This window comes from Lupinus angustifolius, chromosome LG12 (assembly GCF_001865875.1).
Source record: "Lupinus angustifolius cultivar Tanjil chromosome LG12, LupAngTanjil_v1.0, whole genome shotgun sequence".
In the NCBI taxonomy this organism is placed as follows: domain Eukaryota; kingdom Viridiplantae; phylum Streptophyta; class Magnoliopsida; order Fabales; family Fabaceae; genus Lupinus; species Lupinus angustifolius.
In genome coordinates, this window is record NC_032020.1 from 6,189,213 (window position 1) to 6,215,541 (window position 26,329).

A 26,329-nucleotide genomic window follows, 5' to 3' on the forward strand; every position below is an offset into this window, starting at 1 on the left:
TAAGGGTCTAAATATTTTATTAAATTCAAAATTATGTAAAATTATATTATTTTTACATTCCAGTATAAGAGCGTTCAGTACTAGAGAGGATCTTGATTCCTACAAGAGAGTCCATGATTTGAATATGACATCATGTTTACTAAGCAACAACCTTACAATTACGCTAAAGTCAACTTGTAGAGTAAAATTATCATAATCATTAAAAATCAATCAGATTGATAGAATTGTGAAGGATATGATCAAGTTGAATTATATGATTCAACCAGTTTTTGAACTAAAAGGGTCATGGATAATGTGTTTAATGCACAACAATATTTTCATCAAATAATGACCTAAAAGTATAGCTTGTTCAACCCAACAGTTTGGTTTTTAAAACATTGGGTATTAAGACATATAAAATCACTTTATTAGTATATCCACTTGATCATAACATAAGGAATACAAGAAAAGAGTGGAAAATGTTAAGAAATCATAGAACAATATGGATTCCTCTATCACATTTGTTTTCTCAAAGGGAATCTTTAACATCACAAAATGTTTGTAGGGAAAGTTTTCTCCTACACAGAATATAATCAATATACAATAATTCACCATTCTAAAATATTCAATCATCATAACCAAAATATGAAATTATGATATTTAATCTCTTCTCTCATCAAATTTGAGACTCCTTTGGAGTATGAATAGACAACATTTCTAATGAAGTAAACATAAAAAAAAGAAAACAATACTGGAAAAAAAGAGAGAACAAACCCATTATAATTATGCAATGAAGTACTAGTTTCCTAGTCCTATATTCATCATGGATCTAAATTCTTCAAAATCCACAAAGCCATCTCCATTCTTATCAACCCCTTTGATCATTAACTTGCATTCTCTAACACTGCAATTATCAAATCCTAGATTAACCAAAACTCTTTGTAGTTCCTTAGGTGAGATAAGACCATTGTTATCAGTGTCAAAAACAAGAAAAGCATCCATAAGATAACCATCTTGGTCTTTTCTATCTTCTTCTTTTTCATTATTCATGATAACCATGAACTCATCCAAGTCTACAAACCCATCTCCATTGAAGTCCAAAACTTTTACCATTTTTTCAGCTTCTTTTGCAGCCATGCACTTGTTGTATCCTCCTAAGCATGTAAGCATTTCACTCAGCTCAGTGGTTGATATTTTTCCATCACCATTTGTGTCAATAAGCTTGAAAACTTGCTTCAACTGGGTACTCACCTTCATGTGAAGGAATGAAGAGGTTGAGGAAAATTCAAGAGTGGAAGAGAATCTGTTGTTGGGTCTTTTTCTTTTCTGGTTGAAGAGGAGTTTAACCTTCCTATAAAGAAAGGTGAAGCAAGTAGTGAAAGAATGCAACATGATTGAGAGAGAGAGACTAAGAATTTTGGTGATTGATAGGAGCAGTGAAAATAAAAGGAAGTTGTTTCCTTATTGGGCTGATATTTGTATGAGGTATTGAGATGTGTTGCTTTATAACGAGCCGTTTTGGTTAAGGAATTAATAATCTCTTTCGTAGTAGGTGACTGTCCTTCTCAACAAGTGTCACTCCCAATAATCAATTTTGTGACCTTTTGGAGATCTAACAGTCTTACACCATTATACTAACACTATACTAACACATTATTGTTATTCTCGAGATTGTTTGTTTACATAAGGATAACCCTTTCTGAGACAAAACTTGGGATCTTCATGTTTTTTACGAGTCTCTCTTTTTTGTCTTCCATCAGAAGATCTTGTAATTCTGTTTGTTAAATCACATTCACCAGCAAAAAAATTATTGATTTAGAGTGACTCATTCTTTGTGAATTTGAGTGGTTGAAAAGTCATAAAAAATACCTTACACAAAGTGCGTGTAAATTTAATTTTCACAGGGCTATAACTATTACGTTCTCTACTTGTGGTGGTCTTCAAAGGACTGCAACTGGATCAATGACAATTGACAAAACAAAACAGTTTACAATTTCCCTTGGTGGCAGACACCCATCTTACTGGGAACTTGTGTTCCATTATTTCCTTTGGAACCAAATCAGTTATTCCAAAGTTTATACTTTATACCACTATATATTATTTATTTCATTGATCAGAAAAATAAATTATAAATTAAATATATATTAATTTTATATTTTGTGATCAAATAATAATGAAAAAATACATAAAGTAATATATATATATATATATATATATATTACCACAGAATTGTGCTTCCATCAAGTTTTGGGTCTAGCTAGCAGTCATAAAAGAATTATACAATAGTTTTTTTAGAGTAAATTATATTGACACCCCCTGAGTTTTAGTGAAATTACACAAACCGGTGTTGTTAAAACTGTACCGATTATCAAATCAGTCATGGTACTAGTATAGTGGTACAGTGGTTCAACCGTGGTTCAGTAATTAAACCGCATGCCGGTTAAACCGGACATATCTACTTATATTTATATAATATACAAACGTATAACAAAAAAATTTCAAATAGGTAGATACTCAAATTTATAATCCATATTCATAATCTACTCAAAATTCACATAAAGAAACAACTTTAAGTCTTTAACAAATTCAAAGTCTAAATTACAAAACATATATCAATCCAAAAGTATCACTTAACAACCGCAAAATATAAATAAATGACACAAGTTCACAACTCACTCTACAAAACAAATAAATTTGGAGTTTTAACATTTAACACCAATGAGTCAAAGTTGTCTCATATCGATATTATATTTTTTTACCAAATCCTATATTCAGACAGTACTCTGAGATTAAGAAATGTCAATGAGATTACACACAAATGTTAGGAAACCAAAATGTGTAATCTAAGTATTCCTTGGAAACATGTGCCTTGATGTGTTGGAAAGATGGGTCACCGTGTAATAAGTTTTTAAGTTTTTTTTTTCAAAAAAAAATGTGTATAAACCAGCCGGTTTAATCAAATATCGGCCGGTTCACCGGTTTTGACCGGTTTTGACAATTTTGATACTTGGCCGGTTCAACATCTGTACCGTACCGGTTAGGGGTCCGATTCATCAGTTGAACCGGCCGGTACTGTATGGTTTTTACATCATTGATCTGAACTCAATCATTTTATGTCAATTGTACAAATTATTGTATTCCAAAACCAGATCCCTCTTCTTACACTTCAAGCATGACATTTATCTTAATCATCTGTAGCAAAATCAAAATCTTTTGAATTTGAACCAAATTCTCATAACAGACATCATCCCAAACTATGAATCAAATTTACAACTAGAATATTAATCAACACATAACAAGAAAATCCTGAGATAGTGCAGCAAAACTAATCATTTTTAAAAGTGAGTAAAGATAAGCATACAACATCAAGCCTCTTGGTAAATCATAGCAATTCTGACCGTAAAATCTAGGCTTCTAAAATACAGAACTTGGAAGGTGTGATCAACACAAAATCACCACTTTTGTACGTTGTCAAACTATTATTGACAAGTAATCCAAGGCAATTGAGGGCTGAGGAAATTATGAACAAAAAGATTTAAAGGAAAAATATCCTATATCTCAAACTGCAGGGTTGATCTCACCCAAATAATCAACATGACTGTAGGAAAACAGGACCAATTGATAAGCTAAGCATATCACTGAGAGCAACCTGGACTTCATTTGATCCATGTTCGCAACTTACCAAGCTCGAAAGAAGAGGGAAAAAATGAGACAGGTTCTTCTCAAAAGAAATCTCTCCCAAAGTACAAATAGCCTGAAGAGTAGCCACAACAAGAGGGGAACGTGCAGCCAATTCTCTCCGCTTCCCAGAGCCTAAAGGAATTAGCCAACGTGGTTGCCGACCATGAGAAGATTCAGATATTGGTCCTAAACCTGCAACTTCAATATAAAACTCCAAAATTTCCTGACAAAGCCGAACAAGATGAGATTCAACCTCAGCCTCCTCATAATTAGGAGGCTGGTCCGCAACAAGGTTCTGTAAAAATGTAAGGCATGTTTGGTACGTGTCATTCTCAAGGCGTAGTAGTGGAGGATCTTGCATTTGGGTCATAGATCCAAACTCTTGTAGCTTTGAACGCAATATAGTATTGCTGTTGATCCTGTGAGCATGTAATGCTACGTCATGCAAAGCATCAAACAGGACTAACATGGTTTTTGCAGAAAGTTGAGATCGATATAAGTCATAGATTTCCATCACCGCCTGCCAATTTCAGGAAGAGTTAACATCATTTTGTCAAAAACCACACGCTTCTATTATGGTTGGCACACATAACAACAATTGTCAGTACACATAATATGCATATTGTATTGAAATGCAGTGCTGAATGGAAAGATCCACTCCCTCTCAGTTGGTGCATATTTCTAAAACTACACAACTTTGGTAGGGCTAAGGTATTTATAATTAGTGGTAACATCAATGACAATTGGTCTTTATCAATTTTCCATTAAAATAACTTAGAGTCTTAATCATTTTATGCAAAACATTTGCAATGGCTTCCTTCTTTTCTTTTGTTACAGAGGAGGTCTATGACCTGACGTGAAACAGGAAAAGCTATGTTAAAGTAGTCTAAGAGGGGGAGGATTCAACCCTGAGATCAAACAATCCTTGCCTTCCTTGCTAGACTAAATGCCAGTTGAACTACAACTTTTGGACTCTCCTTTATATTACTTTGTATAAGGCATTTAATATTTTTTTGGAGGAACACAACATGAATTTACCTGAACCAATAAAAGCTGAACAGAAGCTCGGCATTTAGCATCTGATAAATATGCATAAAGGTGGCGAGCCCTCAAACTTGCTAAATTATCTGGTGAGTCAGACTCTGCAACATCTCTGTCATCTTCAGCTGTTGAAGCATGTTCATGATTTCTAGCCACAAAGTCTTCACTTTCAAGGAAAGAAAAGTTCGGGAGTGTTGCATTTGCTGCTTCTTTTAGTGACAAAACCACTTCTAACCACTTTTCATCAGAAAATAGCTCCCCAGCATTACTCATCAAACGAACAAATGCAGCAATACCAATGCCAGCAAGGTTTTGATGAGGACGCTTTATAAAGCTTACCAGGAGCATCAGTACCTTTCTTAAAAGTGGATTGACAGTGTCGTAAAAGTTGACAAAAAGATCTACAACCAATTGGAGGGCCAATGTGCATGTCTCATAAAGCCAAGCATCTTGATCAAGCTCACCATCAACCACTACTTCATTAACCGGCGAACTACTTCCTGAGGGATCAATACCATGTCGAACATAATCAAATATTGGAAAAAGGACTGACTCAAATACTCTCTCCCATAAAGGCAGTGAAAAGAGATGACCATGGTTGCGTAAAGTTTTGAACAGGACTTCCAAGGCATTGTTCCTAATCTCAGGTCTGGGATCAAAGCTAAGCTCAGACAAACCTGCACAAAAGAGAAATTCAATAAGAAAATCTGAAACAAGTCAAGATTCTAATTCTTAACATGAAACAAGATGGCACCATGATGTATTAATCATTTGACCAAGTTTAGCAACATAAATTAACTACTTTTCCCCTAATCTTCATGACTAAACAAACTTGACATAACATCCTCACCAGCCAATAAAGGAAACCAGAAATAGAGATGATCATCCTTGTCAGTCCCCTCTCCATTATCTTGTTTCCCCTCTGAAACTTCCTTATCTTTATTCCTTGATGATGAGCCAAGGTCTCCTTGCGCTAGTTTTGTTGCACAGAACTGAAGAAAAGCAACGGCATTTAGGCTAATCTCTTTGTTGAATCTACTATTGGTGAAAGCAATTAGACAATTCACACAGTCTGTGAAGGTGGTGGTTTCAGTCTCAGTGATGTATGGAAAGTAATCTCGAATAATTTTCTCAATAATTTCAAAAGCCAAGAGAACAATATTTTTGTGGTCATCATAAGCTGCTGTTGTGAATACCTGAAACCAAGTCAACAAGCAATAAGTGGACAAAAAAAAAACTAAATAAAACATTTGATGTTAATTGAAGCTGCATGGACAACAAAAGTTGATAAGCTCTACCATGAACATGCTCTTCCATCCGGATTTCACATTGTTGACACGAGATAAAACCATTTGAGAGACACATCTGATAATTAGCTCTCTAATTTCTACAGCACTACTCTTCCGCATAACAATGACAAAAGGCTTCATAAATTCATTTTGAAAATTATAATTAGCCAACTCTTCCCGCTCTAGAAATTTCATTGACAACTGACGTAAGGAATCCATTGCAAAAATTGCAATTGAAAGGTTTGCAGAACAGCCAATGGTTACAAAGAAATCAGAGAGAACATGCCAGATGCTTGACCAAACAAGCCTGATACGGTTCATATTATAGTGCCTGTTACACAATAATCATGTCAAAGAATATAATTTAGACAGCAGCATATAAATATTACTCAATCAAGAAAAATAAGGCATATGGTGCTCTGCCCCAACTTTTCTTTTTCAAATAAATTGGATTTGCACCTTCCGACCTTGACCTTTGGGGGCACTTGTAATGTTTCTCTCTTTAATTAAACTAAGCACTCTGTCAATTGCTTTATTTACCATCTAAACCTTATAGTCAAAGGAAAGACGTAATCATTCACCCAAAAAAAGTAACAAGTGACCTCTTCACATGCAACCCCCCCCACAATGATGTTTACCAGAATTGGAAGGAGCACTTGTAATGTTTTTCTCATCAATTAAATTAAGCACTGCGTCAATTGCTTTATTTACCATCAAAACCTCAGAGTTAAATGTAAAAAGCCAAAAAAAATTAAACAGCCAAATAGAAGATAACTGGAAAAATTCCCAGCTTATAAACAAAAAAGAAAGAATACTGCAATGCCCTGCAAGATCAGGGCATCAAGTGCCATTTGGTCTGTTGTTTTTTTGCTAAAAACCCAACCATGAGTGACAAGAAAATAATAAAATTTCAAAGGAAGACAAAAAGGTTGAATGCAATAAGTTGTCGGCGAGTAATACATACGCAATCTCAACCATCTTTGTAAGGCTGAAAACCCGTGGATCAGAAGGAGATCTCAGTTCCTCAATTGAGACCTTACATAGAGCCTTAACAAAATCAATTATCGCCTCACTGTTTAACTTCTGACTCCGAGTGAATATGCGATTCATTTCCGAGCTTCCAACTTGTTCCAACATATTCAAATTAGAAACGAGATTGTTCACCTGTTCCGATGTGACTGCTCCAGAAACATTACCGCCAATTCCAGCACTATCATATGAACCACGCATCAATGTGGCAGCTGCATACTGCATCCTCCCAGGTCCCTTCTTCTTCAACACAGGAAGAATGGTTGATTTTGCCGGCTTTGCTTTTTCTGAATCATTCTGAGGAAAGGCAAAGAATGTGGCATCTGGTGGAGCTCCCTCTCCAAGAAGATGTAAGTGCTCAAACCGGGAAACACAAGTCAAGATATGCTCCCAAGCTTCTTGTAAGTAATTTCCATCCTCATCAGCTATAGTAACTATTGCCTGTCAACAATAAAGATGTCAAGTTAGAAGTTATATCAAGCTATCAACAAGCTTACACTGGGCTTAGGTATCAGGAGTACAAGTACATCACCACAAACCGAAAAGATCCAACATATAATGACTAGAATGTCTTAAGATGTCATTCCTAGAATGATTTTCAGTACATGTAGCAAAACTCTGCAAGAACTCAATTAATATGGTAATTGTTACATTTTGCAGCAAAAGCGAAGGCCAACACTTTCTTGTATTTTGATTGATTGGTGCGTGTATATATGATGAACGAACTATTAGAGAGTGTAGCTTTAGATAGGGTAAAAATTGGGATACAGTGAAAAAAGGATAGAAACGTTCATTAAAAAAAGAGTGGGTGTGGACTTGAAATGGCAATAACTAAAGAAAATGTACATTTTGAAAGGGGGCACTTAGGTTGTCAAGATTGAGATCCTGCCTAGGCAGGGGAAGATAAAAATGAACATGTATATGTATGTGTGTCACCTATATATGTAGGGGTATGCATACAATTTCATCACCAGCTGCATTAACACTAGTCGAGCCCACTACCATCCTAGCTCATGTTAGATAAAAGAACACACCAGCACTGGCGCTGACAGAATACACTAAGCACACAAATGGTGACCAGAGCAACACCCACCCAGAATAGAAACAGATTGGAGGAGTCATGAGGCCCACAATACAGATCAGTTATCAGTGAAAGTCAACCCCAGCCGCTCAGACAAATGCCAGTTAAACCACCCACAAATTAAAGTCACACCAGGCACAATTCATCACATTGGTATTGAGGTGAGAGAATGATGTTCAATAGGATGTTTATGAGGGGGTCAAATGGATTTGGTTGGACTTTTCTTTTTTTCCTTCTTAAAAATGGGTTGCTCTGCCTCAACTTAAATGGTGGCTAGACCAGATTGAAAAAATTGGCCAGTCTCGATGATGACACCAAGCATGCTCAATTATCCAACTACAATCTCATCAAACCATGTTGGTGTCTAATTAGGATTGAAGCTCCCACAAAAGACATAAGATCATGTTAACTTAACAGGAAGATCACAATTTTAACAACCCTGATTATGAGTAGGAAGTACATAAAACAACGAGAATTGCTAATCAATGACTTAAGCATATTAAAATAATGCTAGAAGAGGAATTAATTTCACCAACCTTTATTGCATCTATGTTTTTCTGCTTAATATCAGCAGGAGAATGCAGTGAGGTAAACTTTGCTAATGAAGTCACAAAAACATCTCTGTGAGTCTTCATGGACATTACGGAAGTGACATGAATAGCATAGCGGAAGCCTTCAAGACAAAGAGATATTACTACTTCATCATCACTTTGATCAAGAGGAACACTGAAAGCAGCTAACATCGGTGCCCAGCACACCTCAATCATGAATCTGAGGATTACAACATCCATTGCAGCATAATAGACTGACCTACAAATTGCAAATAAATACATATCAAGAAAAATCTACATGAAAGGAACTGGAATAAAAAAAGAATAAACATCTACGAAAAGAAGAAACGGTCAACTTCAAAATTCCAAATAAGTGATCTAACTAACATTAAAAGACTGATGAAAAAGGGGGATGCACTATTGTGAACAATAAAGATTGATGCACCGCACTTCAGACGCAAATCATTTAAAAAGCAGATAAATACTAGTAAAAACCTGAAGTTCAATGAACAGATCCCAAATAAGGTTCTTCATGCCAAAAACAGCCCCAGGTTAATGTTGTGTGTGACTAGAGAAAAAAATTTGGAAGACAAAAAATCAGTTTTGTGAAGGATAATATGGGTGAACATACTCGGATTTGCGAGCTTTTTCTTTGAACTGTTCTTGCATATGGCGGATGAGGTCATCACTCGTCTCCATATCTTCCCCACGCTTCCGGATCACGATATTCAATATACTATCCAAGCCTAATAGTCTATTAGGGTTCACAGACTGTCTTTGTTGGGGAGGCATATCATTTTCTTTCATTTTGATCTCATTTCTAGATATTCTCTCAAACAGGGACCTCAAGTACTCATCTGGTAGATCTTTTCCGTCATCAATGCCACGATTGTTTCTTATGAAATCATCAGCAGACATCTGCATAATTCAACAACCAAAAGAAAATAAGCCATCATATCTACCATAGTTATTTGTACAACAATTTGGAGAATTATCCGAGCTAACCTTGTTCTTCACCATAGGATTGTGAGCATCCGTGTTTAGCATTATCACAGAATATGCAAGGACATATGCTGTGTCAGCACTAGAAAATGCCTTAGGATTACATTTGCAGTAACGTTCAGCAAATTTTTCCATGATCCGATCAATTTTCTGTGCCTCGCCAGGCAATCTAAAACCTTGAAGAAAGACCCTGATCGCCTCGTCAAACTCCATCCCTTGAAAGTTAAAGGAATCCACATAGGCATGCATTACCTTCAAGGATAACTCTTCCCTTTCTCCCAGATAATCACCAATCAATGTTTTGTTCAACCCAGATGCATCTTTAAGAAAAGCAGCTATATCCTCTGGTGAATCGCCCACTTTGTTGGCATTGATGAGGAACTCGATTCCTTTCTTAGGCTTCTTATTAAAAAGTGATATACCTTCCTGCCATTAAATTGCATTAGCTTCAGTAATAAATGACTAAATCTAGACAAAGATACATGTGGTTCTCAGATTTACCTGAAGTTCCAGTTTATAAGCCCGGCGTTGCTCGATGTTTGAAACATCAGAGGCATCATTGGTGATTTCAGCATGAGAGTCTGATCCTTCAATTTGCTCTTCCACGTTCCCATTTACCATGGGTAAACCTCCAGCTTCAGCGCTGTTATCAGCTGATTCAACTTTCTTGGCTGAATTAGGATCTGGAATACGCAACTGTTTGTTCATCCAGTCTCCCATTGATTTTAAAACAGCAACCAAGCTTTTCATGGCTTCAAGTTTAAGTATTGTTTCTTGAGGTGGCAAAAGTGTGGTTGTTACACCAGGAGGGACACCTTGAGCAGTTTTAAGAAGTCCATTGACCATCCTAGGAGGAATCCAACAATTAGAAATAAAATGAAGTATACGGAATGACAATCAAGACATCCACACCAGAATGGATCTTGTATGAAAGCAATCTAAGACTACAGAAATGCTATCAAACTGGATATCCATACTCTAACGATTAAATTAACATATTATTCATTAATCAAAATGTAAATCAAATAAATTATATGCTAAAAAATAAAATAAAGGATAGTACACCTCTCAAATATGTTTGGTGAATTGACATCGCAGTCATAGTTGATAAATATGTCAACCAATATCTGTGAATCAAAACAAAGCTTGTCTAGAAATCGAAGAACAATCATCTTTTGCTGAAAATTTGGTTGAGAAACATTTTCTAGGACCCTGAGAACAATCATAGGGAAAAAAACTCCAATTTCTGCTTTCAGCCCAGCTCTAAATCTTGATACCAGACTGATGAAGATGGAGCAAGATAGCTGAAAAACGATCAAAAGAGTAGAAGCACTGTTCTTCAACAATGATAAACATAAGTACTGCTTGATGGCACCTAAAAACCTGCTTAATCACAACCAAATAGAACCATCAGTAGTATTCTTTGGTCTTTAGCATCCAGGAAAGTTATATAAAAAAAAAGAAGAAAGAATAGTGCCAAGAGTGCATTGGAAGGAAAACCAAGAGACACTAACTCCTTATATAAAAAAGAGAAGAAAGAACCATCAGTAGTAACTTCAGAATATTTTGAACTCAAAAAAGAAGGTTCCATATGAAATTCAAGACACTAAACAAATAAGGAATAAAACCACTATACAGTAATAGTCCAAGAAAACTCAAATAATAACATTGCAGAAGATGAAGAATATGCAATTCATACACAGCAGATTTATATGATTTAATTAGTTACTCCGCTAACTCCTGATAAACCAGTTAATTCAGAAATAATGGAAGATTGAAAATTTAGTTGTATGCATTCATTCAATTGTTCAATTGTTTTTACTCATACCTAGAAATAGATTCTTACTACAGCACATGACCTGCATGGTCATGGTAATACCTCAGAATGATGCTTAAGATGCTGTGGGTTTAAAAACCAAGCTGCACAGAGCATATATTGTTTCAGGTGGGGGAAACACAACACAGTTGTAAATAATTACAAATTAATTACTATATGCATAAATCCACTAATCCCAAATACCTAGGAAATTAAGTATGCTTAACTTCCTATGCGCAATCAGAGATTGGGGAAAAAATAACAATATGATTGTGTTAAATCCATAGTTATAAAAACCGTACCGTACCGGCCGGTTCAACCGAAAAACCGGTGAACCGGCCCCCTAACCGGTACGGTACAGGTGTTGAATCGGCCAAGTATCAAAACCGGTCAAAACCGGTGAACCGGCCGGTATTTTACTAAACCGGTTGGTTTATACACATATATTTTTTTTTTTAAAAAACTTAAAAACTCATTACAAGGTGACCCATCTTTTCAACTCTTCTTCAACACTTCAAGGCACATGTTTCCAAAGCATACTTAGATTACACATTTTGGTTCCTAACATTCGTGTGTAATCTCAGTGACATTTGTGTAATCTTGAAGTATTGTCTGAAGATAGGATTTGGTAGAAAAATATAATATTCATATAAGATAACTTTGACTCCTTGATGTTAAATGTTAAACCTCTAAATTTATTTGTTTTATAAAGTGAGTTGTGAAGTTATGTCATTTATTTATATTTTGTGGTTGTTAAGTGATACTTTTGGATTGATATATGTTTTTTAATTTAGATTTTGAATTTGTTAAAGACTTAAAGTTGTTTATTTATGTGAATTTTGAGTAGATTATAAATATGGATTATAAATTTGAGTATCTACCTATTTGGAATTTTTTTTGTTATAGGTTTATATATATATAAATAAATCTAAAACTTGTTTTATGATAAAACACAAGTGCATCATTTGATCCAAACACCTAGTGAAAAAAGGCATTTGTTATTGTTTGTCAGTGCACACAAATTGCCTCTATCTTAAAGGTTTTTTGGATGGAAAGGGAGGGGTAATGTTTCATTAAGTAAACAACCTCCTTACTTGATAATTTCTTTTTAAAGGAGATTATAATGTAGCCTACCAACATCCATTATGCATATTCCATAACTCAATTTATAAATGAAAAAGTTACCCCCCCCACCCCACTCTTGCATTCGAGATTGGGTAAAACTCCAAAAATAGCATTTTGTTGGTTTCCAAATGCACAAGCAGCAGCAAATTGTACAACAGGAAGAAAAAAAAGCAATTTTGCATACAGCAGAATCCAGGAATAGCATAATATTGAAAAGACAATGAGTAAATAAAAGTCACAACTTTTACTTCAAGAATGACATAGGTATTCAATCCTTTTGAAATTCAATTAATCTAATGATATGCTTGGAAGGTTCCGGGGGTGGAATGAAATAGAACATAGTGGAACGGAAAGAAAAAGGAAGGGAGAGTATAAGGAGAGTCCCCTACAATTGTTTGGATTTTAAGAAAGGGAAGGAAACTGCCTTACGCTTGTTTGAAAGTCAAATGAAATAAACTTTTAAAACAAATTTCCTATACTGTACTTTTTAAACTAGTTACTTCTAAAGTGTCCATGACTCTACAAGGGTTAAATAGTAATTTTTTATTTAGAAAGTCTCCCATTCCACTGGCTCCTCCCTGAGTTGGGAGAGAAACAATTTTGGGGGCTTTGAAAAGTGAAGGAATGAAAGGGGAAGGAAAAGAATCTTTTCCATAGTTTGGTTGCATTCAACAAAGGGAAGAAAACAAAAAATACCTTATGCCTTTTTGTTTCCTCTCCAATATTAGGAGGAAAACTGAAGTAGAGAAGATTAACGACGGATTTTTCAGTCACTAACTCCCTATACATTTAAAAATTGTATTGTGTTAGCGACGCCTATAAATATTGCTAATTCCCAAAAATTCCAAAAAAACAAATGACGCATCCATGTCAATGTCATTTTTAATAATGAATATATTATTTTCTCCCCGCTTTCTTTTCATTTTCTATTGTATCAAACAATTAAAAAATCATCGTACTTTCTATTCATTTTCTTTTCTGAACTTTTATTTCCTTAACTTTTCTTTTGTAAACCAAACACGGTGTAGGGGGAATAGAATGGTCCCCTTCTTATATTCTTTTAATAATTCTCCTAAAGATAAAACTCCTGAAAATGTAACACTATTTTATTCCCTTTTGTTCCATCCAACATAAATATCATAAGAGTGAAAACTGATGGTGATTCTTCGTTTATGTTATAAAAAAGGAAAAATAAAGGGCAAACTGAACAAACATTTTCACCAGGGAACTTTGGATCTTATCATATGAAGCTTGCATTGGGATCTAGGTTATAAGCTCTACAAAAAGGATGGGAAAATTCTATTAGAATAATGTGTCGTATTATTTCTTATTATTTTCCCTTTGTATAAGGTGTATATTCAGTTTGCTTAGCTGTCCAGAATATTGTAATTAGTTGCTTATTGTTGAAAATAGTTGGTGGCAGTTACACTTTTGTAACTGCCAAAATAACTGCATCAGTAGAAGTTGCACTACTATAAATAGAAGCCTAGCTTCTATATTTCATTGTATCAAGAAATCATAAATCAATACAATATCAAAAATCAGATTCTATCTTCACTCTTCTCTGAGTTTCTAATTCTTACATGGTATCAAGAGCTTTTCATGGCTAACGCTACTATTGATCCTCCTTCCGTGGATTCACCACTACATCCTTCTTTTGCTGCACCGGTTCAAGCCCTCTCTCCTATGATTTCTCTCCATCTTCCAATCACAAAACTAACTGAGAAAAACTACTTAACCTGGAGCCAGTTCATGCTAGTTGTTCTCAAAGCAAATCGAGTTCTTCGATTTGTTTTAAATCCTGAATTTCCACCACAATTTCTCCATGAATCAGATCGTATTCAACATCAAATCAATCTTGCGTTGTTAAGCTGGGAAGAGCAAGATTAGAATGTTTTTTCATGGCTTCTGAATTCTATCTCAAATTCAATAAGACCTCGTGTGGTAGGTTGCACTTCTTCCTTTCAACTCTGGCACGAATTGCATTCTTTTTGCAATGCTTACACTAAAGCACGAAGTCGACAACTTAGGGCACAACTTCGTAGTGTTTCACAAGGATCTAATTGCATTTCTGATTACTTCTCAAAAATTAAGATGTTGACTGATCCTCTTGCCTCAATTGGAGCTCCAATTACCTTGGAAGAACATGTTAATTTTGTACTAGATGGACTCAATGAAGAGTTTCATCCTCTCATCACTACTATTGAAGAACAAACTCATCCTACTTCTATTAACGAGTTAGAACAGTTTCTTCTAACTTTTGAATCTAGGTTAGTGAAAATTAAGCATAAAACTGTATCTAATGCTTTTTCTGCTAATGTTGCTACAACTGAACCTTCTCCTACTCAATCCCCTGCTTCTGTGATCAACACTGCCTCTTTTCCACCATCTCATCCTCCTTATCGTGCAAGATTTCCCTTAGTGCCTTCATTCCAGGGTCCTTTAGGTCAGATACATAATGGATCTCGTGGAGGGGGATGTTTTGGCAGACGTGTCGTGGTGGTAGGTCATCAGGAAGGTCTTCAGTATATTTTTGTGATTATTGCAACAAACATGGTCATGATGTGACCTGGTGTTACTATGCACCCTATGATACTTCCTACACAATGCCTTATGCTTATGGTCATCACTACAATACCTCAAATTAGTCCTCAGATCCATATGCTTCTTTTGGTCATCCTCCAGCACCACACATCTCAGCTCATGCAATGCCTTCTCATTACTCAAGGCCAAGGAACTCTCTCTATTCCTACAATCAACCAAGAATTTCTTATCATCCCCACTCTTCAAGTCAATATTTGTCACATTCTAAAGCTACTGCTAGACCAGAGTTCTCCTACACTCACCAACCTCCTTATGCAATGAATGTTACTAATATTGTCCAAGATTTCAACAAAACATTTGTGTGGTATCCAGATTCAGGTGCCACAAATCACCTAATAGTTGATCCTTCAATACTTGCTGATCCTACAGAGCAGTTTGCCTCAGATCACATTTACATGGGTAACGACCATAAAGCCTCTATTACTTACCGTGACAATGCTTACTTTAAGTCACCTTTTGATCCTAATGTCTCTATGTCCTTACAAAATTTATTACTTGTTCCTACCATTACAAAAAATCTGCTTAGTATATCTCAATTTGCTAAGGACAATCATTGTTTTTTTGAGTTTCATCCTAACCATTGTCTTGTTAAATCTCAGGCTACTAAACCAGTTCTTCTCCAAGGTTCTCTCACTGCAGAGGGACTCCATGCCTTTTCCAGTCTTGTTACACCTTCTTCTTCAGTTCATTGTAATTTCAGTTCAGCATTACCTTTGTATGCCAATAGTTCCAACTTACCTAGTCCTAAGTCTTTGTCTTCTTACTTACTTTGGCACTATAGACTAGGACATGCCCATGAGGTTGCTGTAAAAAGTGTATTGCAACAATGTAACATTTCACACTCTAATAAAACATCACTTGATTTTTGTACTGCTTGTTGTTGTGCCAAGGCTCACAAATTACATTCTCCAAAATCTACTACTGTGTATGATAAACCCTTTGACTTGTTATACTTAGATTTATGGGGACCTTCTCCAATTTATTCAGAATCAGGGTTTAGGTATTACTTGTCTATAGTGGATGCACACACCAGACATACTTGGATCTATCTACTTAAGAAAAAATTAGATACACTTCTTATCTTTAAACATTTTCAGTTAGAAATCAAAGCCATAGAAGGTGATTGGGGGGGGGGACCTCTCTAGGGATTGTTCATAGAGTTTCATGCCCTCATAGTCACCATCAACAAGGCACTGTTGAGAGAAAACATAGGCATATAGTAGAGACTGGTTTAGCACTTCTTACTCATGCATCCTTGCCTATGTATTGGGAATATGCCTTTACCACAACTGTTTTTCTTATCAACAGATTACCCTCATTTTCCCTAAACCAGTCCTCTCCTCACTCTATGTTGTTTGGAGTACAACCTGACTATTCTTTTCTTAAAGTGTTTGGGTGTGCCTGTTTTCCCTTATTAAGACCCTATAACAATCACAAACTACAAGTCAGGTCTTCTGAATGTATTTTTCTAGGATATTCCACTCACCATAAAGGGTACAAATGTCTTTCACATGATGGCAGGCTATATGTTTCAAAAGATGTTGTGTTCAATGAGTATGTCTTCCCCTTTGCCTCAAAAGAGTCAGTTGTTTCACACTCAGAACCTGTGTCTTCTCCCATATCTCATCCTCCACAAATAACACACTTCTATCCTCACACTACTCTTGTAAATAAAGATTCCAGTTCTACAGATTTTGGTCCCACTGTTACTCCTTTTCCACATTCACCTTCTCCTTTTTCAGTTTCAACAACTTCACCTAATCAGGTTTCCATGTGTCCTTCCTTATCACCAACACATCCTTCTTCACCTGACATTATGCCAGAAACATCAAACAGTGAGTCACCAACAATACACATTGAGTCACCACCATCAAACTCTGAGTCTGTTTCCATCCCTTTTGTTTCTCTTGTTCCTTAGTCCACTCATCCCATGCAGACTCGATCCAAGTGTGGAGTTGATAAGTCATTTGTTCCTAGAGTACCTAGAGTGCTGCTTGTTCAAAGTGAGCCAACCTCTGCCAAAAGTGCTCTCAGTGATCCTCTTTGGGTTCAGGCTATGCAAGAAGAATACACTGCCCTAATGAAGTTAGGCACTTGGTCCATAGTTGATTTGCCTAATGAAGAAGAATACACTGCCCTGATGGAACAGTGAACAAGTATAAAGTCAGGCTTGTGGCTAAGGGTTTTCATCAAAAACAGGATATTGATTATACAAAGACCTTCTCCCCTATTGTTAAGCCCATCACTATCAGAATTCTTCTCACCTTAGCAATAACATTTCACTGGCCTCTAGAACAACTAGACATTAACAATGCTTTCCTAAATGGCATTCTACATGCAGAAGTTTTATGGTTCAACCTGTTGGATTTCATAATGGTGACAAGACTCAAAGTGGGCAGACTTCATAAATCTCTTTATGGCCTAAAACAGGCCTCAAGATAGTGGTTTGAGAAGCTTAAAAGCACTCTGGTTCAGTTTGGGTTCCTCAATAGCAGGTGTAACAACTCATTGTTCATTCACACTTCATCTACATTCAGGCTTTATGTATTTGTTTATGTGGATGATATCATTGTCATAGGTTCCTCTACTTCCCAAGTTAATCAACTCATTGAAAGATTAAGTAATGCTTTTGCCTTAAAAAGGCTAGGATCCATGGAATACTTTCTTGGTATTGAAGTCAAACCTATGTCTAATGTGGACTCTGCTAAGCCATTGCCTACTCCTATGTCTTCTTCTTGTAAACTGACAAAGACTGGATCCTCACCCCTTTGACAATCCCACACTCTACAGATCTATAGTAGGAGCACTTCAGTATGCAACAATTATAAGAACAGATCTTGCATTCAGTCTAAATAAAGTGTGCCAATATATGTCCAATCCCTTGGAACATCACTGGACTGTAGTAAAAAGGATTCTGAGGTACTTACAAGGATCCAGATGATAGAAAATCTATCTCAGGTGTCTGCCTATTTGTAGGACCAAATATAGTTACTTGGTGGTCTAAAAAGCAACACACTGTTTCCAGATCAAGTACTGAGGCTGAATATAGAAGCCTAGCTCTAGCTTCTCAAGAACTCATTTGGATTGAGTCACTCCTCTCAGAACTCAAATTTGCCATCAGTGTCCTCTAGTTCTCTGTGGCAATCTCAGCATTGTGGCCATGGCACACAATCCTATTCTGCATCACAGGACAAAACACATTGAATTGGACCTGTTTTTTGTAAGAGATAGAGTCCAATCCAAGCTTTTGCAAGTTAAGCATGTGTGATCTGAAGCTCAAATAGCAGATGCCCTGACCAAGCCACTCTCTAACTCAAGGTTCCTGGACATAAGAAAGCTGCTTCAAGTGGTCGATAGGTTTTCAACACACCCACAGCTTCAGGGGGGAATATTAGAATAATGTGTCGTATTATTTCTTATTATTTTCCTTTTGTATAAGGTTTATATTCACTTTGCTTAGCTGTCCACAATATTGTAATTAGTTGCTTATTGTTGAAAATAGTTAGTGGTAGTTACACTTTTGTAACTGCCAAAATAACTGCATCAGTAGAAGTTGCACTACTAAAATAGAAGCCTAGCTTCTATTCTTCATTATATCAAGAAATCATTAATCAATACAATATCAAAAATCAGATTCTCTCTGAGTTTCTAATTCTTACAAATTTAGAAAGGATCAAGATGTTTAACAATAAAAAGCATTTTTACAATGTACATACAAACTACAAATTTCTTCAACTGTTATACTATACAACAGCCACCACCCTAACTGGTGATCATATTAAACAACTAAAATAAATACAGTATTTTTTTTATTAAAAAAACTGTAAATGTAGTTGAGTACCTAAAAACGTAATATTTTCTAGTCTAAAATTAACTCCAAAAAAGATGCTCCACCTTAGTAGAAACCATAAAATATCCCGCTTAAAGGATTCTAACATCCTCAACAACAAAATTCAGAGACAACACTAGATATTGCCAAACAACAATATAAATCATTCATTTTTACACAAGCAAAAATGTTTTTCATTGGATTAGTATTTTACAAAATCAACCTCTACATTAGAAGTACACTTCACACATAAAGTACACAAAACATTTCACATTAACCAAATACTATTTTCTACTCCATCACCTTATTTAAATATTATGATATTAAGGAATGATATGATTGTGAAGCAAGTGAAAATATTCACAGTTTGATCACATACCTTTTTTATGACATGTATGCAATATCAACATGATAACTATCTATTACTCAATGGACGGATTGGCTAAAATCATTTTCTACTAGGACTTATTTGATGTTGTAGCTAGTAACCAATATATCCTGAAACCATATAATATAGATGCAGGAAAGTGATACTGGTTATTCACTAAATAGAACTACCAGACAATGTAGCAGCCATGTTTACCACCTTCACAAAAATGTTCAATGCAGAAAAGAAATTACACCTTGTTGTCTATCAATAAAATTAAACTAAGACATATATCTTCTCCCAAATCTATGCAAATGTCATCGTTTAAATTAAGTCCTAGAAAGAAATTCCAGTGAGATGAAATACCTCTCGCTAGTCCTGAACACAGCTCCAGCATTCTCAAGCAAAATCTTCAACAATTCCAAAGCCACAATCTTCCCCTTCATCAACTGCGGATCAGAAGAAGCCTCCTTAGGTGGAGTCTTCATGGATAATTTACAAAGTGCCCTAAACACCAAAAAAGCATCCCTCCTCAATTTGTTTCCAATCTGAACTTCCAAATCATCATCCTTCTCCACAATCTCCCCATCCACTAGCTCTCCTTTCCTTCCCTCCAATGCTGTCTTATACATACTAATCTCCCAATACTTGGCATCCAACATGTCCTTATCTGTCGAATCCAACAAATCCGTTGGATTCGTGGTCTCAACCGTGGTGGTCTCAAATGCACCATCATGCCCAGCTAAGGAAGAAATCTTACCCGGGGTCACAGGGTTCAAAACCCCATCAATGTCCTGCATAATCCTAGTGATAAACCCTTGCACAAACTGTGTCATGTTATTATCCCCATCAGATTTTTCTGCAGGTTCCATTAATTCAGCTACCACAATAGGCTGAATCGGAACCGTGGATGAATCCGCTTCCATTCTCCTAAACACAATAACCAACATTTGGATCAACGACGCTTTCGCCGTCGTCTGATTGACCACATTTTTACTCAACAGATATATATCATAACAAGTTCTCACAATCAAAAGTAAACAATCACCATGAATTCGCAACGAAATCGAAGTTACTGCAGATAAAAGCGTCTTCAACAGAAGCAATTCCGTCGCATCATCCCCAAAATCATGACACTTACACACCGATTCAATCAGATTCGACAGCAATTTCGCCTCAGCAGCACCACCGCTATGGTCCGCCTCACCGCGGAGATATCCATGAGCGATGAGTCTCTGGATCGCGTCAACCGCAGGTTCAGCGATCTTCAATACACCGGAGCCAGCAGCATTGATGAGAGGACTAAGAATCGATTCAGATTCAGCGAGAGAGTACTCTACCGGACCTCCGTCATGGAGCGGTCCCGGCAACGAATTCTCCGGTTCCTCAGAAGACGAACCCGGTGGTGGTAACTGCTTATTCGTAAGCCTCTCGATAACAGATTTGCACTCGTGAGCGAGCTTCGCATGCTTTCGCCACGAAGCGTTCTTGACAATCTTCTCGAGCGCAGGGACGACGAGTTGACTCAGACGGGAATCGGCTTCCGAAGAAGCCATTCCCGAGTTAAGAGCGAGTTCTGATGAGTCGGTAACGCTAAGAGATCTGAGATCTTCGTAAGAATGAGAGAGATTTCGCGTTGGAATTCTGGTTCATTGAGCTAAGAGAGTGAAACTGGTGAAGCTCGAAGGTGGTTTCGATAATGGAAGCGAGTTGACTCAGTGAGTTCGCGGGGAGAATGAGGTTCCGGTGTTTGAATCGCAGAGAAGGTTACTCCTTACTAATACTGGATTTGATTTGAGATCGCGATTGGGATTGTTCCCTATTCAAATGATTTGACATAAATACCCTTGAAGTTACGTAGTGTGGATCTGGTTAAAGTTGTTATAAAGTGGGGGTAATTATGAGTTTTTGTGAAAATGCAGATCTCGGGTTGCCGGAGACATGAAGAAATATAAAACTTTTTTTGTTTTCTTTTATAATAACTACTGTAATTTTTTTTTACTTTTTTATTTTATAGAAATTATAATTATAAATTATAATTGATGAACATAGAAGATATATGACCAGATGGTTCAATAAAAACTATAATATTTAATTATTGTTAGTATAAAGATTCATATATAATATTTATTTAATTATTGTTAATGAAAAGATTTAATAGTCAATCATAATTAACTATGGATGGTAAATAACATAATGGCTTAAACAATATATTATTTACTACTCATAATTGTCAATATATAAAACTTCTATAGATGCATTCATCTTTTTTCCTTCTTCCAAAAAGTAGTCATGAGTAATGACTTAAACAGTTAAACTATAAATTAAATTTTTGGATGGTAATTATTTCTTTTAACTATGGAATGCATGATAATTTCATCAAACTGTTTTTTTCTAAAATTGTACCCACATGCTCTAAATATAGGTCATTTTGTTTTGCTAAAAACTATGGGATCCTTGTTCGCAGAACGGCAGAAGCAACATAGTTACATTGGTAGTTTGGTACATACGCAATTCAAAAGGAAAAATAAAAAGTCAACTAAATCCCAGAGTTATAATAGTGTGCTAAATGGAGACAAAATGCATACTTTAGATAGCTTTAATATAATATTTGATAATAATTAAAGAGAAAAATATATATATACTCACCATATATAAGAGATTTTTTGTTGTCACTATATTATCCAATATTTATTCTTAGTTATTATTGACTTTTAAATAAAAATAATACAAATAAACAGTAAATAATTTATTGACTTTGTATAAATTTTTGTATTGTCAGTATATAAATATTACACTCATAATTAATTGTTAAATTGGACTTCTCCAAGTTTCATTTTTTCCTCATGCATACTGCTTTCTTTGGTTGATGAGAAGAAAATGAGAAGAGAGAAATATACGAGAAAGAGAATGAAAGATATGAGAATTAGAGTAAAATTTGATATTGTTCGGTATGATAAAAAAGATGAGAAACATAAGAGAAGTAGTTGTTTTCTTCTCTCTCTTCTTTATTTGGTTGAATAGAAAATGAGAAGAGAAAAATAGTATTGTATAAAAAATGATAAAAGTATACCTAAAGCAAAGAGAAAATAAATATATAATTAATTACTGAATAACATTTTTAAATATGTTATATTATTTTTATTGATAAACTCAGGAGTTGATTTTTAGTTAATTTTTTTTAAATTTTTTTTTTTATAATTCTAACCTTTTAATATATATATATATATATAAATAAATAAATAAAAGTAACTATCTAAATCAATTGAATAAAACCTCTAGTAACTCAAAATTATATATGTATACCTTAATAGAAGTAAGTGTCGCATCCAAGACTTGATGAATATGGAATGGAAGGCGTCCATCACCCACATTTGGAGAAAAAGGAACTTTTGTGCGGATCATCAAACTAAGAAGGGAGCAAAATCTGTTTCTGCTTTCAGTATAATAGAATCATATCCTTGTGAACTTAAGTATATGTTATTTTTTGATGACGTATGCACTGTTTTGTAAAATCCTAACTTTTTGTTTTCTTTCATCTTTTACCAAAATAAAATATATGTATACCTTAATTTAAGTTTATTATTTTTATTTTTTCTAAGTTTTTACATATTGAATATTATATAATAATTATAATTTTTTAAAGATCTGATTAGTGTGAAATTATGTTATATTTGTATTGCATTTTAGAACATAATTAAGACTTTATGATTGTTTTTAGCTTATATTTCTGTTTGATCGGGTTGAGTGGATATTTTTGGCTATGTTGTACAGTTTGGATGGATTGAAGCCAAAAAGAGTAGAGATTGGGTGCAAGATGATGAAATTCGATGTTGAGACTATGTGAAGACCAATTGAAGTGACAAAAGAAGTTGCATTGGAGTATGGATAGAAGAGAAATAATTTGAAGTGAAGGCGCCACATACACCCACGGTCGTGGATGCTATACTCTGTTCCTATTTTTTAGATTTGTTTTGTTGGGCTTAGCCTAATATTTTGTAATTAAGATAAATGAGAGTTTTCCCTCAAAAATAGAAAACACTTTTCATTACAATTCTTTAATTTAAAATTTGGTATTCTCTTCTCCAGCATGAGTGAGTAATTCTCTTTGTTTCTAGGATTGAGGCTATACCATTTTATATTCAATAAACACTTGTTCTTACTTATATTTCATTGAATGTTGTGATTTGAATCATTAAACAGAGTTTTATTCTTGTGAGTTTTCTGGCCAACAAATTACACATCTTAGATACATTGGGGAAGGACCGAAAGGTGAACGCAACTATCCGATCATTCAGTTATTCAAACTAGAATCCTAATTTATGAGAGTAGTCTTAGGATTCTCGGGGGTTTCTGAAATTCACCTCGGGTTGCTACAAAGCGATTGGATAGAAAGGTCCAACTAAAGGATTTAATTGATAATTATACCACGAGAGTAGGTGTGACTTCAATTGATTACACGTGTCGGAGCTCGAGAGATGATGACACATATCAAAGAGCAATTCACCCTCACAACTTAAAGTTCATGAAAATGAGCAAAACAATGATTTGCAAGTGTAAAGGCGATAACCTTTATCCTAGAAACTCTTCCTAAATTAGATTTCAATCTTTTTTAATATTTTCATAATTATTCTTGTCAATTGCTCAATTGTTCTAATTCAACTTTATTCCTTATTTGAGTTAAGTATAAATTAATTGTTATAATTAAAAGAATTTTCTAGTGCTCTTGGGATCGATATTTTATTACTTGGTGATATAATCGTGCTGATGAGAACCTCTTCAGGAGATCCTTTTTACAACAATCTATCTTGTTTGGTGTAAAGTACCCATGGTTTGATGGGTTGTTATTGAAGGTGAAATTAGGCCGAATGGAAATGTGTTAGGATAAAAGAAGATGGTGAAGATTGAAAGGTGAATGGCGCCACAACAATAGTGTTGATAAGTCGGGTGATATTCGCCACAAGAACGTGGCTCTTGATAAGAATTATAATCTTGGTTCAGCCAAGAAGTTTGGAGAAGAAACACTCTCACACAATAAGGAATTAACGTTGTAGTTTTACTCAAAATTGAACTTAGTTCTATTCCAACCGAAAATAATACAATTATAGGCCAAATTAGGGTTGGTCAATTAGTCCCAACCGAATCCTAGGCAAATTCAAATTACACATAAATGACATTTTAATTTTCCATGACAAAGCCTTAATTCTAAGTCTTGGAATCATTGTATTCTTTGATGAGTAATTCGGCTACTTGGAGTTGTGTCCTCTATGAAGTAATTGCCTTCATGACTCTTGGAATTTTGTGAGACTGTAAGGATCCACGGGGCTTCTAAAGGCGTCGTTCGTCTGCGCATGTTTCCATATTCCCTTCGAGTCAGAGCTAAAACGTGGCTAAGAAATCAAAATGCTGAAGTTCAAGCAACATGGCGAACTTTGGAGGAGGCTTTTCTCAACAAATATATTCCTCCTTCCAACATTATGCACTATAGGCACCTCATCCAAAACTTCAGTCAAAAGGATGGACATTCAATTGCTGAGACCTGAGAAAGATTAATTGAGCTGACCGAAGCTTGTCCTCATCATGGTATTCCACCTTGGATGTTGGTTCAGAACTTCTATAGTGGGTCTAGACTTTCCATTACAATAATTGTTGGACTCTTCAGTAGGTGGTGCCTTTATGTGCAAAGGAATTGATGTTGCTTCAAAGATCATAGAAAATGTGGTTTCTAATCATCACCAATGGACGAATGAGAGAATACATCATCCAAGGAGAGACTCTGGTGCACATTATTTGGGAAATCAAATGGAAAAGGTAATTTCCAAGCTGGAGAATCTTTCCCAAAAGTTTGGAAAGCTGGAAAAATATCATGCTAATACTATTAGGTATATAACTGCAACATGTGCAGGGTGTGGAGTAAAAGGGCATGAGTGGTCTGATTAAAAACAATTCACTAAACCTATACATAGAGCTTGGACCAATAAACAACTTCTATCATGCAATTACTATGATTACAAAGAGAGGAGCAGACAACAATTCAATCCACCGTATAGATAGAACAATCTCAACATTTCCTAGAGGAGCAACAACACTCTAAATCATCAACACCAAGATGAGCAAGGTAATAGGAAACCTATAACATGGTTTCCACAGGTACAATCTTATCTTATTGATCTCACTCTTATAACAATAATGGAAGGTCAGGAAAAATTAGTTGCTAATCTTAATAAATTGCAAGAGGATCACATCACAATTAATAAGAATATTTCAAATATGTTAAATGATTTGAATTCTAAGATAGAAAATCAGACCATCCTTGGAAAAATGTTAGAAACAAAAATTTCCCAACAAGCTAGCAACTTTAATAGGCAAGCAAGGATGTTTCTAGGACAACTAGAGAAAAATCCAAATAATGAACAGTGTAAGGCTATCCGATTAACGAGTGGAAATGAACTCAAGGATGTTCCATGAACTGAGAATGATATACAAGTGGAAGAGAAATATAATGAGACATAATTTCATGAAGAGGAACAAAATTCTGAAAATATGTCTAAGTATGTAGCTCCACCACCAAATGTACCACCAATTCCTTTTCCCCAAAGATTTGCAAAGGCAAAGTTAGAAAATAAATATGGGAAATTCTTAGATATCCTTAAGAAATTATATATTGAACTACTCTTCACTAAGGCACTATAGGAGATGCCTGTGTATATGAAATTTCTTAAGGATATTTTATCTGAAAGTGAAGACTAGAGAATTATGAAACAATTGCTTTAACTGAGGAGTGCATTGCTTTAATTCAAAATAATTTGCCTTCAAAACTAAAAGATCCTGGTAGTTTCTCTATTTCTTGCTTAATTGGTAAAACTAATTTTAATCATGCATTATGTGACTTAGGGGCAAGTGTGAGTCTCATGCCCTTATACGTATGTAAAAAA

General features: G+C 35.3%; 2 protein-coding genes across 3 annotated transcripts; both read right to left on the reverse strand.

Annotated features, from left to right (window-relative positions):
• On the reverse strand, positions 320-1,497 carry LOC109361737 (calmodulin-like protein 7). Its single transcript, XM_019607277.1, has 2 exons — positions 754-1,497; positions 320-557 (listed from the first exon to the last, which is right to left on the reverse strand). Exon 1 carries the CDS (start codon positions 1,369-1,371, stop codon positions 778-780), a length of 594 nt encoding a protein of 197 aa, XP_019462822.1. The 5' UTR covers positions 1,372-1,497; the 3' UTR covers positions 320-557; positions 754-777.
• Positions 3,292-21,236, reverse strand: LOC109362288 (brefeldin A-inhibited guanine nucleotide-exchange protein 2-like). 2 transcript variants are annotated; one of them, XR_002109386.1, is made up of 12 exons: positions 19,761-21,236; positions 10,719-11,036; positions 10,155-10,500; positions 9,657-10,079; positions 9,283-9,569; positions 8,637-8,910; positions 6,955-7,460; positions 6,000-6,321; positions 5,552-5,897; positions 4,699-5,378; positions 3,500-4,180; positions 3,292-3,458 (listed from the first exon to the last, which is right to left on the reverse strand). XR_002109386.1 is itself a non-coding variant. In XM_019607977.1 (11 exons), exons 1-11 carry the CDS (start codon positions 20,948-20,950, stop codon positions 3,569-3,571), a joined length of 5,304 nt encoding a protein of 1,767 aa, XP_019463522.1. In that variant the 5' UTR covers positions 20,951-21,236; the 3' UTR covers positions 3,292-3,568. The 2 variants fall into 2 exon arrangements, 1 of the variants encoding a protein (XP_019463522.1); XM_019607977.1 differs by having other exon boundaries at positions 3,292-4,180.

Excerpts from the sequence above, each read along its gene's own strand:
- LOC109361737 (XM_019607277.1), bottom strand. The coding sequence starts at position 1,371 with ATGTTGCATTCTTTCACTACTTGCTTCACCTTTCTTTATAGGAAGGTT.
- LOC109362288 (XM_019607977.1), bottom strand. The coding sequence starts at position 20,950 with ATGGCTTCTTCGGAAGCCGATTCCCGTCTGAGTCAACTCGTCGTCCCT. Across the intron at positions 11,037-19,760 it reads GTGTTCAGGACTAGCGAGAG|GTTTTTAGGTGCCATCAAGC; the intron begins GTATTTCATCTC and ends GTGATTAAGCAG. Across the intron at positions 8,911-9,282 it reads GAAAAAGCTCGCAAATCCGA|GTCAGTCTATTATGCTGCAA; the intron begins GTATGTTCACCC and ends TGCAATTTGTAG.